The sequence below is a fragment of the Blennius ocellaris genome (genome assembly GCF_963422515.1).
Source record: "Blennius ocellaris genome assembly, chromosome: 12".
In the NCBI taxonomy this organism is placed as follows: Eukaryota; Metazoa; Chordata; class Actinopteri; order Blenniiformes; family Blenniidae; genus Blennius; species Blennius ocellaris.
Genome location: NC_137661.1, coordinates 16,496,160 through 16,516,024, shown reverse-complemented (window position 1 = coordinate 16,516,024; position 19,865 = coordinate 16,496,160). Strand labels below are relative to the sequence as shown.

At 41.1% G+C, this 19,865-nt stretch overlaps 2 protein-coding genes across 2 annotated transcripts; one reads left to right on the top strand and one right to left on the bottom strand.

Moving 5' to 3' along the window:
• Positions 1 to 789: 789 nt before the first annotated feature.
• On the top strand, positions 790 to 11,370 carry firrm (fignl1 interacting regulator of recombination and mitosis). Its single transcript, XM_080506725.1, has 25 exons — positions 790 to 890; positions 1,108 to 1,263; positions 1,670 to 1,700; positions 1,797 to 1,885; positions 2,176 to 2,280; positions 2,367 to 2,507; positions 3,174 to 3,336; positions 3,423 to 3,507; positions 3,613 to 3,751; positions 4,119 to 4,208; positions 4,328 to 4,392; positions 4,490 to 4,638; positions 5,413 to 5,542; positions 5,736 to 5,922; positions 6,532 to 6,614; positions 6,876 to 6,927; positions 7,413 to 7,502; positions 7,836 to 8,021; positions 9,150 to 9,269; positions 9,358 to 9,453; positions 9,540 to 9,653; positions 9,891 to 9,995; positions 10,097 to 10,177; positions 10,258 to 10,404; positions 11,087 to 11,370. The coding sequence occupies exons 2-25, from the start codon at positions 1,144 to 1,146 to the stop codon at positions 11,282 to 11,284; spliced, it is 2,766 nt and encodes a 921-aa protein (XP_080362851.1). The 5' UTR covers positions 790 to 890; positions 1,108 to 1,143; the 3' UTR covers positions 11,285 to 11,370.
• Positions 11,371 to 11,558: 188 nt separating this feature from the next.
• On the bottom strand, positions 11,559 to 18,414 carry scyl3 (SCY1-like, kinase-like 3). The gene is made up of 14 exons (XM_080506386.1): positions 18,170 to 18,414; positions 17,899 to 18,077; positions 16,673 to 16,858; positions 16,379 to 16,492; positions 16,198 to 16,254; positions 16,014 to 16,116; positions 15,810 to 15,921; positions 15,638 to 15,715; positions 15,279 to 15,418; positions 14,940 to 15,130; positions 14,551 to 14,722; positions 13,752 to 13,913; positions 12,914 to 13,680; positions 11,559 to 12,078 (listed from the first exon to the last, which is right to left on the bottom strand). The coding sequence occupies exons 2-14, from the start codon at positions 18,061 to 18,063 to the stop codon at positions 12,016 to 12,018; spliced, it is 2,310 nt and encodes a 769-aa protein (XP_080362512.1). The 5' UTR covers positions 18,064 to 18,077; positions 18,170 to 18,414; the 3' UTR covers positions 11,559 to 12,015.
• Positions 18,415 to 19,865: the final 1,451 nt, after the last annotated feature.

Here is a 19,865-nt window from a genome sequence, read left to right as displayed (position 1 = left end):
GCAAATAGTGTGCAATCCCTTCACAAAATATCAAAGCAAGACAAAACATATTAGTAGACTGTCAATTCTCAGTCTATGTGCCTTCTTTTCATATTGTAATTTTCTAATTCTATTTGTTTTAATGCAAATGACTTGGTGACTGGGTCATATATCAAATGGATGAATATCAGGCTTTAAGAATATGTTTTTCAGTAGACCCAGATAACCCTTACCATTTCGAAATATGCAAGGTCTTTGAAATATAATCTATTTACTTGAAATATTCCTTTCATTCTTTTCACAGTAATATTACTGAAATGCAGCCAAAATAACTTATCATGGGTCTAATACAGAAGCTGCTTTGTAATCTCTCCATAAACTGTGTTACAGATAATGAGGTTCGCTCTGATCAAATTCATGGAAACTACTAGAAAAAGAGAAACATCCAAACGATCTCCAGTTTAGGACGGCTCTACACAAGTTTAATATGTCGCAGTTAATAATGAATCAGAAATTTGTAAATCATAAAACAATCTTGTTACTGTGTTTTCAGAAAGACAGACACTATCACCATAACATCCATGATTTCAATGATAGATACTGGCCGTTGTTATTTGCAGCGCGTTTCAGTTTTCTGCTCTCTCATTTGTTACATGGAGTTTAGTGGTGCACCAATTTGACCAATCAGAGAAATGCTGGTGACGCGCTTCAGTCTCGACGTCACATCCGACTCATGCGCCGGCGCGCGGTATGTTTTTCCGTCATTTCTGTTTTTATGTTGAACACATTCCACTTTAAAAAAAAAAAAGAAAAAAAGTTGTTGGCCCTTTTAAAACGCCGAAGTTTTGATTAAATAACTAATGGACTCGTCGGTGCGACTCGGGCAGCTGTGGACTCGGCTTTGACTGTTGGTAGGACTTTTACACGTATTATTCATACCAAACCACTAAGCTAGCCTTAAATGCTAAAACAAGTCATGTGGGAAAACAAAAAAAACAACCCAACTTTCATTGTCTACTAGAGGAGCCCCGCATGACACTATCCATGCACACGTACTGATGAAATTTAACGCACTTGTATGAGTCATTTTCTCAATGAGAGTGACACCCTGGTTGTTCGTGTGGTCAGGCTGCAGCGCTGATTCCCCCCACCCGGTGAGCCATCATGTCCCAGACCAACACTTCTCTCCTGACCGAGGTGCTGCAGTGGAGTCAGGAAACCTGTCGCCAGGAGCTCAAGTCTGTCCTGCCCAAACTCACCATATCCTCTCCAGCACAACCTCATGTCCCAGTCTGTGAGCCCCATGATTCATAGTGTTCCGTTATTGGCTTCTATAAATAACACCCGTTTGCAATGTGGTACATATGGTTGCTCTATATGTCTTATTTTCACTCAAGTTCAACATCAGATTGATCACGATGATGAAGGTTTTTCGATAGAAAGCACATCTGTTGTGAAGTTTGTGTTTTGCTCAGGCAAAGTGGTGGAATAATTGACTCGTTGGTGTGCAAATCAGGCGATAAATACAATTATAATATTTCAAATCGTTCCTTTTCTCATCCTTATATCTTGTATAATCAAATCGGATATCAAAGGTGTAAACAGTACTGGGATCCTAAATTACATAAAACTAAACTCACCTGTACCTTCCAATGGTTCAGTACTCCTTAACCCATTGCACTCCTTGCAGTGTCAGTCTGACAGTTGGGAGGACCAAATACGTAAGTTTTATCAAATGCACAATTTGGAATAACATAGTTGGTAATACTAGATTTAATTTTGGTTTGAATTGTCTTGAAAATGTATCAACGTCACAGGTGTACTGAAGATTATCACAGACATGTTCCTCCCACATATTGGCCTGTCAGAACTGGAAAATGAGTGCTTCTCCAAGATCTTACCAAAGGTAAACAATTTTGTTTTAATGCTGCATATTCTATCCCAATAGCATGCTGTATGTTGTTATTAAAAATAAACAAGTTCAGCCACTGATATCAATTTCGGGACTAAAGCCGTCTTAATTAGACTGCAAAAGACTTTGCTTCAATATTAGTCACATTGAATATTTTGTCTTAGAAACCTTGAAATTGTCATTGTTCATGCCACAAACTATTTGCTTTGCATCTTTCTCCCTGATTTCCATTACATTTCCTAAGTTGGTGTGTATGTTTTTTTTTTTTTTTGCCACACATGCAGTTAGGGACCATATTTGACAGCATGCTGAAAGAAATTGTGGACCAAGTAGGTGGTCTTTCTAGCCAAAACACTGAGCTGTGTGCCTTACTGAGGAGCATCTTGCAGGTATTACAATACAACGGTACAGCATTGCATTTGTTTTTGTGCCAGGACTCGATAATATTTTGACTAGACCTCTTTTCTTTCTTTAGGCGATGATGCAGATAATCGATGCTTTATCCACTTGCGTGCGTCACGTCGGCTCTTTTCAAGAAGTTCCAGATCTGTGTGCCATCCGCTCGTTACCAGTATGTATCCTCAAGGTCCTGAGAGAAACCTTCCAGCACTGCAAAGTAAGTCTGTTTGGTTTACTGTTTGAGAATCAAGTGTTCTGCAATATGGATCCTTTTTTTGGTTGCTTTTTTTCTAATTAATCTTTAATTGGTGTTTACAGAAATTGCTATATTTAGGGATATTGGGATATTTAATTTCCCGAAAAATATTTTTCATTGGACTTAACGTACTGAGATGTAAATGTATGTGCATGTAAATATTTTCAAGAAATGTTCAAATTTGTTTGGAAAGCATGACCACTTCAGTTGTAACATGACTTTTCCAAGGTGTCCTGGTGCTAAATGTACCTAAAATAATTGCTATTGGATCAACTCTGAGTTTAAACATGTGCTGGTACTGACATGGATAGTGCTGCATAGACTGTTTAGTCGTGCAATATTTTAGTTGTGTGAAAATCAGGGATTACATGCCAGAACAACCTTGAGCTTTTCCGCTTCTGTTGTTTTTTACGCAGTAATTAGCTGAATATGAATTAGTGAAATATTCCCTCTTCAACTCCAAACAACTGCAAGATGCATCCTGATGAATTAGGAAACGTAATCCACATATGGATAACAATAAATATAAAACCAGTAAAAACCCATGTTAAAATGTGTATGTCTTTGTTTGAAAATCAAATAGGTGAATGACTTAACTCTTGTTTTTTCTGCCTGTTGTCCGTACAGGACAGTGAGGTGGTTTATTGTGGTCGTCTGTCGCTGGTGGCTGATCTGCTGCAGGGACTTTTCAAGGAGTCCTATTCCCTTCAGAAGGGTTTGTTGGACCTGCTGGATAAGATCTCCCTCAACAGCAGTGCCACAGAGGAGGAGGTGTCGGACATCGTTACAGGTATGTGTTTTAGTAATCTTGATCATAAAGCCCCAGTAGTGTGATCTTGATTTTACTGGCCTTAACTTAACTTCCATCTTCCTCAGTTATCCATAGTCTTCTGGACATCTGTTCCATCATCTCCAACCTGGACATTGCGCTGCATGCAAACACCTGGAAGTTCCTCATCAAGTGAGTGCCGCTACTAACACATTGTCTTTCATACTACATTTCTTATGTTGTTATAATAATGCAGTTTGAGGACTAATTAAACACACTTTTTTTTTTTTTGTTCAGACTGAGCCTGAAGAATCAATCGTTGGTTGAAGAACATCTACGTCATGGTGACATCAGTCGCAGCCTGAGCGACAACCTGCTGTCTTCTTGTCAAAACTGTGTAGAGTTGGCTGGACAGATTCAATATGCTGGTCTACAGGTAGGAAGCTCTTGTTTAGTGTAAACTAATAAAAAAAAGTTGCTTTATTTTTGATTCCTCAGGAATACATCACAATTGCACTAGAATCATTCACTTCCCTTGTCATAGTGTTCTTTCTTTCGATTTAATAACAACGTGGACTTATTATTAGCAATTATCTATGTTCTCTAAAAACAGTCAAGTCATCTATGAATGCGGATGGACATTTTGGAAATCAGTCACCATGATACCCTTTTTTTTTTTTTTGATCTTGGTGTATTTAATAATGATCATTTATGATTAATCATTTATTGTCATTTGTGAAAGGTCACATGTAAACTTGGTCTTGGGTTCCTTTTGTGCTAATATTAATTTGTCTTTTGGGAAGGAGACACCACTGAGTCCAGAATACAAACTGTTCCAGAAAACTGCAAAGATGTGCCGCTTTTTTGCCAACACCCTGGTACATTATATAAAGGTACAAAATCTTGTGATGCTCTCGATTGTCGTAAAAATACAAAGTCTGTCACCTCTTATCTTTTCTTGTGAGAACAGTGTAGCTGGACACATCGACCTTACTATGTGTCTTTTTACCAGGAATTCAAATTTTTTCTGACAAAGTATTGCGGCTCCTTTCACCAACTCTATCTCCAGATCATCAGGTATTTCTTCTTCATATAAGGCTTAACAGTTCAAATCTATTGCATTTGATTATATTGATTTGTTTTATGTTGTATCGTATGCGTGGTTGTTTTACAGTAACTTCCCCCCCAGCTTGACCGCTCCAGCACTGCCCTCAGGTCTACGCGAAGAGCTGAATGCAGCAGCTCGCGTTCCCATGGATGCCTTCTTGCTCCAGCTGCTGCCGCTAAGGCCTTTTGCTGAAGTTGTGCTCCAGCGGGAACTGGGTAAGTTTGAATTCTGTTGACAGATGCTTTCCTGTTTCTCTTTACAATAAAAGCATGTCTTTATAAACATATTCATTAGCTCTGGACCAAGTTCATTCTTCAGGTTTTTGCCAAAAATGATCAAATGCGTCTTGCAATCGCAAATCGTAAGTTTTGGTGGTGGAGGATGTACATTAAAGTGATTAAAATGGGTGTGGAGCAACACAGTGGCTTTCAAATCTTTAAACATCACTAATGAGGTAGTGTTTCTGCTGAATAAAGTTACATAAGAACTACTACAGTTATAATACTTAACTCTAAAAACGGTGTAATTTGTTTGCGGTTATGTCATTACGACTATAACTTGATTGTGTCAAAACAGCTTAAATAGTTTGAACTGGGGAAATGAAAAAGCAACTGAAGTAACATTTTGACTACTATGTGCTATAAAATGTGATCATATTTTCAATTAAATTGGAAATCAAAATCATTCATTGAACACAGCATCTAACCTTTAACTCCACAACTTTCTTTGGAATTGGAGTTGTTATTTTGTGTAGCTTTGTTTCGCACCCATACAACTCCTCAGATTTTATTTATCGAGGAATTAAAATCACTTTTGCTTTTCCTTTTTGCGTTAAATTCGCTGACTACGAGCAGCATTTGCACAGATGTGATAACGGTGAATCACATCCGATTATTGCGGCTGTTGTGAGTTATGGCGACATGCTGCACACAATGAAAACCGGTCCGAATGGCGTTTACACATCAAATCACGCAACATATCCTCTGCAGAGTTGAGTCCTGAGCACGAGCTTCCTCACTGTCTCTTGCTGGTGAGCATCATGGGACACGTGGCCGGCCAGCCAGAGGAGGTGCTGCAGCTTTGGTACAGCGGCAGTCAGTTTTCAGAGGAGACTCCCAGGTAATAAGACAGCTCTGGGTTGTTGTTTTGATTATGTCCAAATTGTACGTGCATTTTTGAAAATAGTAGCAATGTCTAATCATGTCATCATGGTTGCAGCAAATATGAAACTTTACGCTGACCGCATAGCTCACTGTAGGGACATTATTGTCTTAGTATTCCAAAGCTTTGTTTCCTGTGCTTTTGTCACTAGGCTTCCTCTCTACCAGGCCGTTTTTACGACTTTCCAGCGGTGCCAAACTGAACGTAAGCTACCTGTGCAGCTGCCAGGGGTTATGCTGAAGGGTCAAGCCCAAACCCAAGTCTCTCTCCACCAGCATGTCTGTGTGCAGCTCTGTGCCAGCCTGGCTGTGCTTCCACCCGTGTACTTCCCCATGCTGGTGAGGCCTTCACATGTAAACATAAACTCATGCTGTGACAAGAGTGGAACTTCCTTGATTTAAAATTGGCAGTGCTGTGCTTCAAAGGCTGGAGGCTTGTTTTGATTTAGTTTATTCCTTTCCATCTCTCTCTTTGTTTTTTTTTTAACCTCAGGAGAATTTTGTGCATGCTATTGGTAGTAATACAAACTAAATGTGAAACTTAATTCCTGACATATTTTTTTTGGTCGCTTTTCAAATATTCAAGTAGACGTGTTTGGTTGTAGGTGTGGTGCTTGGGAACAGCAGGGAGCTTCTTTCAACACGGCAGCGATAAGATTGTCTTTAATCATTGTTTTCTAACTTCTGCTATAACTTGGCCTAACTTCAGACAACCTCTAATTGCTAGAAGTTTCAATTGCAGAAATAATTGAATTACAGACACTGCTAATCACGCTCCAAGCCAAAAATAGAATTTCACTAGCAAACCTGCAGAAGTTTTGTGTTCACTTCAGAAGATGACAACCATCTGAGGAGATTCGTGACTAATTTGAACCACATGATTTGCTGATCAGTGTTGCTTTCTCTACTTGCAGGCCTGACTTCATCTGCTACTGTTTCTGCTTTCAGGAGAGATGCTTGCTCGATGCGGTACTCCAGGTGGATACTCAAACAGCACTGCTGGCAACAGATGTGTGGTGCTTCATGGCACGGTGAGAGTGAGCAGTAATAGATTACTCTTAGTCCTTCCTTATTATGATGGCAGCTAGTATTCTAAAGCTTTTGAATCAGTGTAATCCATTTTTATATTATTTGCTAAGAAGTACAATCGCACAGTGTAACTGTTCTGTGGGATGCATGCCGATATTCTTATGCTGTAAAATAAAGAATTTTTTTTCTGCTGCGGTGCCCCAAAGACCAGTTGTACATTGGTTTCTTTTGCATTTTAAATGATCTTCTGTTTATGCTTACAGATATGGGACAGCAGAACTTTGTCTTCATCATGTCCTGCTCATTGCTCAGCTGGTGGGTATAAACCAATAAAACAAATATGCTGGTTGACGTTACATGATTGTTTCTTCACAATGTGTTTTAAACCACACAGAGTTATTGGAGCCTATTGTCGCTTCACACTTCCGACTTATTATATTGTGCATATTAAATAGGCTCAAATTCAAACTTGTATGCGAGCCTCTCCCCGAGCTCTCACCCAAAATAACTAAATCCCCTCAGTAGGGTTACAGCTTAGTATGGGGTCTAACCCTGTTTTCTGTGGCATCCCAGCAGAGGTGATAATTGGTGTTGGAATTTTGCAGACTGACACCTTTTTTTTTAATAACCTGTTCCTTTGTTACATCACCAGATTAAGCTGCATCCCACTCATTTATGGACAAATCCCTTCTGCTTCGGTTCTTCACCCTCCTCCTGCCGCACAAGACTGGTTGCTTTTATTCCCTCTGCGCTTTCACACTGGAAGTCACACTCTCACTCCATCTCTGCTTCTCCTTTAGGTGAAAGTGTGCGCTGCTGAGTGTTACCAGTCGTCCCACCTGGGCTCCCTGCTGAAACGCATGGTTTTCCTGATGACACCAAACCACCAGGTGAGACAAACGGAGAGAACTGAACCCCCCCCCCCCCCCAACTAACTCAAGTATTACATTAGAGTCGTGTCTCTCAAATGGTAGTACGAGTGCCCCTAAGGGTATTATCGAGTACTGCAGGGAGAAAAAGAAACTACAACAGATTCAAATGCATTAATAATTTATTATTTTATTGTTTTCCCATAAACAACAGAAAAGCACAGCAGACATAATGACGGTTGTAAGTGTAACTTATAATAAAGAAGACATTGTAGAAAAATAACCACATAGCACTGTTGTTTACTTCGACTTCATTTCTTTTCCCCATTAATGTCAAGTATTTGCTTTTCTTAGGTGGAGTTGGAGACACATTTCCCACCCTCTGAGGTGGAAAACCTTCCCGTGTGGCATCAGGTCCTCCTCAGGGCTCTTTCGCAGGACATCCGTCAGCATGTAGAAACCCACATCATCTCACACACTCAGAAGGTTCTGACTGACTGGCAGAATGAAGGATACAAGCTGGGACAAGTTGGAAAAGTGGTGAGAATTACCTTTAAACAAGATTTAATGAGTGCCAATACTTTATATCACATTTTGAAAGACATCTGAGTTTTAAAACTTTACTTGGCACCTGTCTGTGGTATTATTTTGTTTTGTGCTTGGATAAAGTCACTGTAACTGTAAAATGTATAAAAGTTAAAAAAAAAAAAAAAAAAAAAAAATCCTTCATGAGAACCTCTCAAGAAAGGTTTTATGCCTGCGATGCTGAAAACGGAGAGCAATTTGGGAATCAAGGGCAAAGCTTTTTACCCTTGAGGAATGGCGAAAGCCTGGACAGATTATAAATGCCTGCAACAAGTGATGTGAAGATAAGCTTGTTCCAGTGGTTGAAAGCAGACGGCTTGATAAGATTGTTACTCACCCTTTCTCTGTCAGTCTAAGGTCACTGCTTCATGAGAGAAAACTGGTGCTTTTTCTTTTTCCCCTAAGGTTTTGTCCTTTCATAAACTGATTTATTCTTTACATTCATCCAAAGATGCATTTCTTCATGCCTATTGTGGATTTTTATCCTGCAAATCACATTGGCCCTTAATTCTGCAGCTGACCATATTTTATTAACTTGCACATTTTTTGGCTGTTTCTTCCAACTCAGCTCTGTTGAACTGATATTAAGAATACATAACTCAGAAGTTATGCTGAACTTTGAGATTTGTGCTTCTTTTGATAGTTTTCCTGAATTGAGGAAAATCATGGGAAAGCACAAGACTTCAGCTATAAACATTTCAGGATACCACAAATGCTATGGCCTTTATATTAATTTCTTTCAGGTAGAATCTCTGAGTGATGCATTCAGCATCATGACATTAAATAAGATCACACTGTAAACATAAACATTTTCTCATGTCCAGTTCATCACATGTATTTAGGTTAGTTTTTTGTTTGTTGTTATTCCCATATTATGTGACATGACAGGAGTACTCAAATATATAAGTGTGTTACATTTTCAGAAGTTTGATTTTTTTTAATGTATTCCTCTAATATGACTTTTCAATCCATAAATTGTGAAATATATGAGATTTCCAAACATTTAAAGTGGGCTCCCTGTAAAAGCTTCACTAAAACTGCAATGCAAGGGCGTTTTGTTCACACGGTGCCTCCTGTTGCCAGAACGTGGTGCTGTTGTCCCTCCTAGTGGTCCTTCGAGGGCAGCCGTCTCCCGGGGAGCAGTGTGTTCTTTCTGCCGTGAGGATAGTCACACAGCTCTGGCCACGGATGAGTCCGGATCAGGTGAGGCCAAAGAACTTGTTCAAAAAATAGTGAAGAAACAAAAATGCACTTCTCGAAGAAACGAAAACACTTCTCCCTGTAACCGCAGTTGCAGGTCCGTCCCGCGCTTCGGTCGACTCTGCAGCAGCTCCTGTCGCTCACATCCATCCTGGTGAAAAGCATCGAACCCCAAGTCATTGGTCATGTATGACGTGTTTTTGCTCAGTGCACATTTGACTGTTTGAAACCTGGAGAAGACGTGTGCTGACTGCGGTGTTTCGTCTGTCTCAGGCGCTGTTGTGTGTGGAGGCAGTGGTTTCCACTAAGTGTGGCGATCAGCTTCTGCTGGCTGCACTGGAGTTCCTCTCCTCTCTGGGGAAGATATTTATTCCTCCTGACTCCCAGGTAATGGATCCAAAATGAGAAATAATCGTAATGATGTGACTTTTTTTTTTTTTTTTTTTTAATGTTTGAGAAATCACATTTGCTGCTGCATGAGAAGCCAGTTTAAATCCAACAATAGAAAATTATTTATTGGAGACATGATGTTGGGTTCTTATGTTATTTGTGTTGTCATGTTTTATTTGTCGTCTTATCTTATTGGAAAGATTCAGGTTCTGATTCAGGTTTATTTGCCTCCAGAGTCAAATTCTTCCCAGGTTGAGCAGCCTGTTTGGATTCCTCTTGGCTGACACATCATGGTTGCTGCATCAGCATGCCCTGGAGGCATTTTCTTATTTTGCTGAGGTATAGTAAAAGCTGAACCGATGCCGTTTAAAAAAAAAAGTATTCTTGTTTGCTACTGAAGCCTTGATTTAACCTTGATGTGCCCTTTTTTATTGTTACAGAACACAAACCACGAAGAGGTAATTTCCCAGAGTTTGTGTGTAGAAGACACTAAGACCAAAGTGGTGAATTATCTCAGTAAGGTAAGCAAAGGCAACATGCTGCTGGAGTTAAGCCTAAGGCTGAACACACAACAGTGACTGACACTTTTCTCATTCGTCAGACTGTGAATGCACAAGAAGAAGTGGGGTCACGACTCCAGAGGCTCAAACAGGAGATGCCAGTTATCAAGCAGCACAATGAAAAGCTCGAGCTCGACAAAGAAAATGCATCCAACGAAGGTGTTGCTGAAGCTTCTGTCGATTCTGAGGTTAGTATCAACACTAAATTCATTTTGACTGCAACAACAGCTTTCGTGAACATGCACGCTATCACATGTTCAAGCCAGCCTCTCGGCTCCTCGGTGTTCACGCCTGCTGCTGGTCAAGTAGCATTAGTTTGATCTGTCACCATTTGTCTGTGTACGTGTGTGTGTATCTATTTACAAACATAGTAATATGAACAAGCTGTAAGGCAGGTGTGGGTAAAAGTCATTCATCTATTTATACTGCAGTGAAACTGACCTCAAACATGCAGCCAGTGTCGTCAAGAACTATGGTTATGAGAAGCACATTCATTGTCTCCTAGCAGCAAGAGCACTGGCTCATTTCTAGAGACAGAGCGATTTCATCAAGTTTATATCTACAGAAGTTGTGTTTTTCATTATACAAGATGTTTGGATCAACCTTTCTGCAGAGGTCTTTCAATAACTGTGTGTAAATGTACCAAGATGGAAAATCGCTGTTCTTTGCCCGAGGGTTCAGTCCAGGCTTCCAACCCGATTGAACCTTTCTATTTTATAAATACTCCCAATTGATCAGATAAGATATATTATTACAGGACATTAGTGTCTCTTCAAATTTTGTGTTGCAATATTGTCGAGAACATCCATATGAAAATAAAATGTTGGTGAATTTGATACAAAAAGGAATAAATTGCTTGTCCCTTCTCAGCCGTGCCCAAAGAGACCTCGGCAGGAGACCAGTGCCGAGGACGAGTACAGCCGCTACATCCAGACTGCTGAGAGCGCTTTAAAAGCCCTTCAGGCTCTCGCTGAGGGTAAAGCCAACAGTACTGCTCCACCTCCAGACTGGCTGGACTCCAGACTACAGGAGATCCAGAGCCTCATAACCCAAATCAGAACATCGTAGCAACTGCAGGGATTAATTTCTCTCTGTACGACTGAATCTTTGATACTTCTGGAAGTCTCCCCACCATTCACTGCTGCTGTTTTTTTTTCCCCCTCCCCTCCTCTCTGGAACAGTTCATCTTTATTTGTTCATGTATATTAAATGTTTTTTATTACCAAGTACCTGTTTACTTTTTGCAGTATGCTTACAAACTGAAAATATTCAAAGGTAAATACTTTGCACTGTAAAACAGGGACATGTTTCATACAGCAAAAATGTTTATTTCAACCAGCAACCAAAAAAAAAAAAAAAAAACCCCAACCCTACAAATAAATTAGGTAATTCTTGTTTCACATTCATTCAAAGTGCAAGCCTTCTGTTAATCAAGTTGGATTGATTGTGGTCATAATGAAGTGTACCTTAATCTTAATGCCAATATTAAAAGTTGGCACGGAACAAAAATTACAGCCGAGCAGATGGAAATCGGACGACTTCTACCTCGGGGTTAAATAGGTGATTAACGTCACTTGGCAAATGATTATGACTGGCTTCTCCTTGACGAGCCCGTCCTTCCAGTTCAACAAGTTCTCATGATCACTTTCTCACTGAAAGTCTCTCGATTTTGCACGGCTTCACACTGAATGAAGAGCAACTTCCACTTTTACTCTCCTGTTAAGTGGCATTCCAGATGTGGCGCGTGATATTGTCTTCTAATGGTTGAGTCTTTCAATCAAGGTGGCATTGATGTGTCATCACCAGGCGTTCTCATCCTCCCAGTTCAGGTCAGCTTCGTCTCCCCAGCCGTCAGTTTCAGCCTGCCAGGGGGGGGGGGGGGGGGGAATGGATGCAATGTCAAATGAAGTTTCCAAAAAGTGAAAACGAACTCATTCTATATATATCAATTGGCTCTGCAGAAAAAAAATGGGTTATGAAAGTGTTTTTTTTTTTTACAGACGAGAAGTCATAGTCATTCAGTTTTAATTGTCACTTCAACAGTTAACGAGAACAGGAAAGTATTGTCAATTAAAACAAGTGATTTGCAATATGGTTGTTTCTATTGGTAGTTTGGTTTGATAATTAAAATGCAGAAATGTTTTGAATTAAAATTTGTTGTAAAGTATTTAAACTAACAATTTAACTTGGACATCTTGTGTTGTTTTAAAATGCCAACCCTCATTTCATTAGATCCCAACTGACATCTTTAAAAAAAAAAAAAAATTCAGAAACTACACATATTGGAGCTTTGTGGACATAAACTATTCATTGCAGTGTCTCCCAAGCAACTACAGTAGTATGACCAATTAATCAGACAAGATTCACCGGCATGCAACACATTTCTAACATGACCTCAATCCTGTCAGAAACCGAGATTAAATTTATCTATATTCTACTGCTATAAAATCTCAATAAATCCCGGTTGTCGGCATATAATTGAAGCTATGAGAGGGTTAAAAGTTTGCTTCATATTTGAAGTGCTTGCCTGTCCACCAAAGGGCAAACACGCACAAACAACCACACACACTCATTCACATCAAGGGGCAATTTAGCGTCAACAATTAAGCTGACGTGCGTGTTTTTAGATTATAGTGTGAGGAAATGCAGCCAGATGGAAAACAAAAAGCATCCCAGAGTGCAATATGTTACACTCACCTCAGTCAGGCTTGCAACTGCGAACTTGGCAGTGAGTGTTAAAGTGTCAGAGTTGTCCGAGGAGGCAGGGAGCTGCCCTGCGTTGCTTCCTTCCAGCGGCAGCAGAGCGCCAGAGGACAACTTGATGTCTGGCACCATGTCGGCAAACAAATCCAGCTCTGGGTCTTGTGCTACTTTTTTCTTCACTTTGATGGTGAACTCATCCCCCAGACCTCCTGTTCCACCTTTCTTTCGCAGAACTGTGGGTTTGAGATTCGTGGGGCTGTTGGATTTCTGAGAGTCTATTTCCTCTTGGGCCCAGCTGCTGTCCCACGAGGACGTGTTGTTTCTCTGTGTCAGCGGTTGCACTGGCGAGGTCAACTTAAGCGGCTTGGATGAACCCAGTTTGATCACTTCGGGAGAAACTTTTGCGGGTGCTGGAACAATGGCCCGGGTTGGTGGTCTAAGCATGACTGGGTCTGAAAACGGAGCGGTCGGAGAGAGATCGGAGGTAGCTTCTGTGTCCTCGAAGTCATCCCATGGTTCCTCTTCAGCGTTTTGATCTGCCAGGGGCGATCTGGCGCTGGCCGGATCTGCGTGCTTCGCAGCCTGAATTCGGATCTGAACCGACTGTGGGTCTCGATTGTCACTTTCCTCTGGGTCACTCCAGTCTGGCCAGTCTTCTGTGGCCCCTCTGGGCCTGGCGGTCCGCTGTGGGCTGTACGGCAGCGCCAGCCCACGGTCGGAATGAAAGCCGTTCAAAGGTAGAGACATCTGAGTGCTGACATCTGGAAGAGAAAGACAGTCTGAGCTTGAGGTGTAACAAATTCAAAGATATGAATGAATGACAGTGACTCACCGGATATCGGTGAGTTGACACTTTTCTCTTGAACACTGGCCAAGTTCCTCATGTGACCAAGGACTAGGCCTTCAGTCCCTGTCGGTCTGGGAAACAAATTCAAGACTTTGGAGGGCTGGGCTATCTGAGGGTGAGAGGCTCCAACTATGTGAACTGGTGAAGCTAAAAAAGAAAAAAAGAGAGACAAAGTACATTTAGTTTGATGTGGTGTGCTGGTTAGCACTCTAACCTCACATGAAGAAAATCCCCAGGTATTAAACAAAGGAAATAATGTACCTTAAATGCATTGTATATAAAACAAAAACAATAAATCATATTTTTAGATTTCATAAGCTGCTGAGGAGTTCTGAGCGAGTAAATTGAAGACAAACGATCCATTGTGCCTCATATTGCATTCAGCACATTACACATTGCGGTATCATTTTGCATTATATTCATCACAAGAGCTTACACTGAGATCATAGCTTTGCACATGCATTGCTTTGTTGAACACAATGGTGGCTACAATGATTTATTTTCTGGCTAGAAGGACCAATTGTTTTGTAGTTTTGCCTTTATAACTCTGCATCATAGCTCCTAAAATGCTGCCTCATTTCTTAAAATATTTGATAGATCACAAAAAATGTTGTTGGGGGACAGAAAAGAGTGAACTTGTGTAATTACTAAAACAAAAATATTCCATGAAGTTTGCATAGAAACTTCAGAGCCTACCCATTATCTTTATATACTTAATTGTATGCATTTTCCTCAATATAACAGATGTCGTGATGGTCGCTGTGAAAATATAACGATTGCTCACTTTCAGGGGTGACTTCCGTGGACTTGTTAAAGTTGGGCGTGGTGCGTTTAAAGACTTTAGTCCTCTCGCCACCAACGACCACGTGAGCCCCCAACAAGGGCACCAGCACCGCCAGGCTCTGCAGCGTCATGGCAACCAGAGAGTCATTGGTGTCTCTCATTCCTAACAAGACCTGTGAGAACCCGCAGAAAAGAAAAATGTAAAATTAACACACTGTAAAACTTCTTTTTAAACGACACACAAGTCAAAAACAATTTAGTTCAACGTATAATGAGATACAGACAAACCTGTTCAACATCTACAAGGCGAGCTGCACCCTTTTAAAATGCAAATTGGAGCATCACATAACTTGAATGAATGCGACGTTGCAGGCTGACAAGCTTCTTTACCTGAGGTAAGATCTGGTTTTTAAGCTCATCGTGGGAGAAGAATTCCGCATAGATGGTGATGTGAGCGAGCAGCACGATCCGGATGTGTTCCTCGTTGACCTTGTACAACTTCAGAAGCTGAGGGATCACATGTTTACGGTAAAGAGAGAGAGACAGCAGGCAATCTTCACCGCTGTCACCACTGCCGGGATCTGTCCACAAAGGAGAAATGAACACAACTTCAAACTCTGCAGTGTGTTTGTACCAGTCAGCTCTTACACTTTTTTTGTTTTTAATTTCCCTTTGAAGAGGATATTAGCATATTTGCTTTTGCAGCAGTTTGAAAAGCTCATATCCTACCCGTCTTTGGCCTTAGTAGATGAGGCAGAAAGCTTTTCACAGCCATGGGCTCTGCAAAAACGAGAGTGTTGAGGAGTTTTGGGACAAGGCGGACAGCGATCAGCTCTTCAGGGAGGTTCTGGACTCTGTCTAGAAGAAACCTAAAAACATAAAACCAGAAGGTTCGCGATCAGAGAATATGGAAAAATGTGAAAGAACAATCTAAATATAACGCTGGTTTGCATGACTGTGGATGCATTAATGACAACAATCGGAATCAAAATACTTGACACTGATACTCTTCACTTGAATGCAATTTATATAACCAATTATTTATAGAAGCGCACCATATGTAGGAAAACAAGAGAGATATTCCTTACTTAAAGAATTCATTCTTTTCTTCTTCCGTCTTCAAGGTCAAGCTTTTCAAAAAATTCATCACTTCCAAAAAATCATTCCTGCACAGAAAACAACAACAGTGTTCGAAACATCCTTTTCAGTGTTCCACGACGACAACAAAAATTGCCAAATTACACGTCACACGAGACATACCTGAAAAAGTCATGAGTCAGCAAGGAGCTCAGAGGAGGTCGGGACAGGGGGTCGGAGTGCAACAGGCCAGTTTGCAGAGTCTTCGTTAGACTGTCAGACAGCTCCTGCGACACTGAAGGCAACACAAGAGGTCAATGAACGTATGACAACGCAGCTCTGACACGACAGAAAATTAATAGTTGCCGTTGTGATGCGTTTTCTCACCATAGCCGTTGAGCATGGGAACCAGGGCCTCCACCATCATTCCAAAAGAGTAACAGTCTCGAGAGTGAGCATGTTTATCCGGAAGGATTTTAAAGCCGTCCACCTACCAACAGCGTATTTCTTGAATAATTGTAGGGGGGAAAAGCGATAGATTATTCTTGGTCACAACATCCAACAAGCTTACCTGTTCTTCCGGAGGAACACAACTCGCCTCTCTTGCATTTTTAATGCTTGTGAGAAACTGTGGAGAAAGACAAATCAAAAACATGGAACTGACTGAATGAATCTCATAATGTCTAAAATGATTAATGCTATCAACAATACATAATAACAGGAATATCTTGTTCTTTCATTCTGGCTCTGACCTCAGGAGTTGCTTCAGAAAACTTGCAGACCGTCTCCATTCCTCCCAGCTTCCAATGACCATCTTCACTGACGAACACAGATGAAATACACACATTGTTGTGGCTTGATTTACCCTAGTGAACAAGAAGGACTGCTTCAAAAGATGGGCACACCAAAAGAGACACACAAAAAAATTGCAAAATGGCCCATTACAAAACAGCTTTTCCCCCCCACACGTCACAGGGACGTCTTTTGATTTGCAGCATTTTTTTTACATCACGTGCTTGAAAATTCCAAGAGAGCTTTTTGTTCACCCTTTCATGCAGAAAGACAAGTGCCTGCAGGAGGTCATAGATGCCTGCGCAGATTTCCTCTGGGGGCAAACTTTCCAGCAACAGCTCCAGTGGCTGAACGTGTTCTGTTACCAGGTGGATTCCGCCGTCCTGCACGGAGCAGGAAAGGAAGCGCAGCAGACATGGATGCCTCAGTGTCTTCAGGTGCTGCAGGAAATGAAACAGTGATTAAAGAAATGCACGCGAGTACATAAGTTTCGTTTTTGGAAATCCGACTTCCAGAGTTACAATATTAAACAGAGGTCAGTGAAAAGAAGACATGCAAACATTTTTGGTTGCAGCCCAGTCGTTTTAATTGTAAATGTATGCAAATGCCTGTGAGTTTGATAATTCTCTTTGTCCAATGTGTTTACAATGCTAGTACATTTGTATGCGACAAGAACAGCGCAAGAGCACTCATATTCTGCAAATTAGACATTTCATAGAATCTTAAAAAGAAATGAGCTGCAGCACTGGTGACACTGATTCTGTCCATCTCTCTTGGGTTGCCAGATCTGAATCACGCTTAACGGCCTGAACAAGGTAAAACATGCCCATCAATAATAAATAGGCAAAAATTCAACCTCTGTAGAAACTCAAGTGTACTAAAAAAGCACATTACTGCACTAAAGAAGCACACTGCTGCACTAAATAAACAAACTAAAAACAGGTTACACAAACAGGATCCACAAGATTACAGAATCAGTTGGGAAACCCATCGAATCTGGCAACACTGATCTTCTCCACGTGCTCATTTCCCAAACTATCTCCAATTCTGGTGGTGGCATTCTCCTCCTTTCTTAAAGTGGGTTATATTTCACTCCAGGAGTTCTGAGCCATCTCGGTATATGTATTTTCTTTCAAATTGTGATTGTCCAGATAGGGAGACGGAGGATGGACAGTTTGAATTGGCCTCCAGACACAACCTGTTCTCAGTCTAACGCACAATAGGGACTTTTAGACTGGCTGGAATTCAGAACCAGGGTTGGATTTGGGGCAATAGAGTTTGAATGAAACAATTACAATGTTGTTGGACCTCTGGCACTCACGTGACATTGTTGAAAAAACTGTATTACATGTGTGGAAAAACTATTGTAGTCCTCGCTCAGCTACGTTTGTGTAATAGTGGGTCCCTAAATGAACACGCACACATCAACGAGAATCAGAATGAGCACTTCTGAACTGTGGTGGAGCTTTACAATAAATACCTTCGCAGCTTTGTTGACTTTGTCTTCATTGCCTCGTTTGTGGACAAACACTGAAGCGTGTTTTCCATCCTGGAGCAGAGCCGAGTGCATGGTTAGTCCAGAGGGCAGCGATAAGAGCGGCTCCTCCAGGATGCAGCTCCGCAGCGCGCTGCTCTCCGCACCCATGGCCACACTCGTTTCTTGATGTGGGGACGGTAGAAGACATATGAGACTTGACGCGGGCTGTGCCGGTGGACCTAAACACCCCCCAGTGTCGCTGACACACTCTTACCAGTTTGACGGAGTCGAGACACCGATCGAGCTAATGTTGTTAGCTCCCTCGCTGTGCGTAATGTCGTCGCTACGTTAACCAGCCTCTCATCGTTACGTCCCGCTACAGCTTCTCCGCCTGCGGACAAACACGCCAATTAAAGTGGGTCTATACTTTTAACTGTGTGGTTTCTAAATCAAAACTACCACTCCAACGTGATGATTTGTCAAACCAGAGAAGTTAACGTGTACAGGCTGATTCGCTGCTGTAAACACTGACGCTTCCGGATGAGGACGAAACCACTCGGGGCGGGGCATTACAACGATCGAACGTACCGGAGGCTGATATCGGAAGCTCTGTTTTTCGAAAAATATGAAATGCACTTACAATAGAAATTTGAAATGTATTCAAAATAGGGAAATACGACGAAAAAATAGTAAATGATTCTATTTCTTCATTTACGTCAATGTATAGAACCCTGCTTCCAAAAACAATGGTTGCGACCAAAGTGGTTCGAGATAACGCAGGTATCCGCGGAGGGGTGACTGCCATATTTTGAGTAAAATAAGGACAATAAGTCTATTTTTAGGGAAAATGAGTTTCACTGCAACCAAATCTGACCGTTATCTTGAAACTGTGCTGAAAAGTCGCACTCTCACCTGCATGTCACGTGACTACCAGCAGCTTTGATTCACCAAATATACTCGTGATCAAGTGTGCGTGTGTGTGTGTGTGTGTGTGTGTGTGTGTGTGTGTGTGTGTGTGTGTGTGTGTGTGTGTGTGTGTGTGTGTGTGTGTGTGTGTGTGTGTGTGTGTGTGTGTGTGTGTGTGTTGCAATATTGCAGTATTGGTGTCCCTGAAGCCCCTGCTTCAATGTTTTCATTGCCAACTCTATCCAATCTCACAATGTGTTGCATAAATGTGCAAGTGGGATTACAAATGCTTACTTTGCAGTTTTCTGTTTTAAGAATCCAACTTCTTTTCACTTTTGTTTAGTAATATTGAGCACGGCTGCTGCCATACCAAGCAAAGATATAATCTTTCCAGTTCCAAGAGACAAGCAAATGACTTCAGCCAAGGTTCCACATTGAAAGCTCTATTTTTCCAAACATAAAAATCTACTTATAATAGGAATATAACGTGTATTTTCCATAAGAAAAATACAACCACTAAATGGTTAACGATTCTGTTTTTTCATTCATGTTAATCGACAGAACCCTGCTTCAAAAAACAATGGTTGTGACCAAAGTGGTGCGAGATAACACAGGTATCAGGAGATTGGTAACTGTTATATGTTGACCAAATTAAGGACACTAACTGTATTTGAGGGAAAACTTGTTTCACTGCAAACAAATCTGATTGTTATCTTGAAATGCCATGAAAAGCCACAATCCCACCAAGCTGCTCCCATCACCTCCTAATGGAGACGTCTATGCAATTTGAAAGAGGCCCCTTCTGACTCCTTTTCCCACAAATCCAGTACATGGGAACACTTCTTGTAGAGGTGGGATTTGAACAGGGTCTTCTGCCTGTTAAAAGCTATATTATAATTCACAAAATCAGCTGTACTTCAGTTCTGTAATCAGTGGAGGCTGAGTCATTCAAATCATGGTGTCCATATTACTTCTAATCAAAAGCAACTGAGCTCAAGTTAAGATGTTTCACCTCTCATTGAAGAGAATTCATAAGTCCCAGTGAAGGTTCACGACGGTTCTCA

Excerpts from the sequence above, each read along its gene's own strand:
- firrm (XM_080506725.1), top strand. The coding sequence starts at position 1,144 with ATGTCCCAGACCAACACTTCTCTCCTGACCGAGGTGCTGCAGTGGAGT. Across the intron at positions 1,886-2,175 it reads TCTCCAAGATCTTACCAAAG|TTAGGGACCATATTTGACAG; the intron begins GTAAACAATTTT and ends CCACACATGCAG. Across the intron at positions 8,022-9,149 it reads TGGGACAAGTTGGAAAAGTG|AACGTGGTGCTGTTGTCCCT; the intron begins GTGAGAATTACC and ends TCCTGTTGCCAG.
- scyl3 (XM_080506386.1), bottom strand. The coding sequence starts at position 18,063 with ATGGGTGCGGAGAGCAGCGCGCTGCGGAGCTGCATCCTGGAGGAGCCG. Across the intron at positions 16,255-16,378 it reads TTTCTGAAGCAACTCCTGAG|TTTCTCACAAGCATTAAAAA; the intron begins GTCAGAGCCAGA and ends CTTTCTCCACAG. Across the intron at positions 13,914-14,550 it reads CACGGAAGTCACCCCTGAAA|CTTCACCAGTTCACATAGTT; the intron begins GTGAGCAATCGT and ends TTTCTTTTTTAG.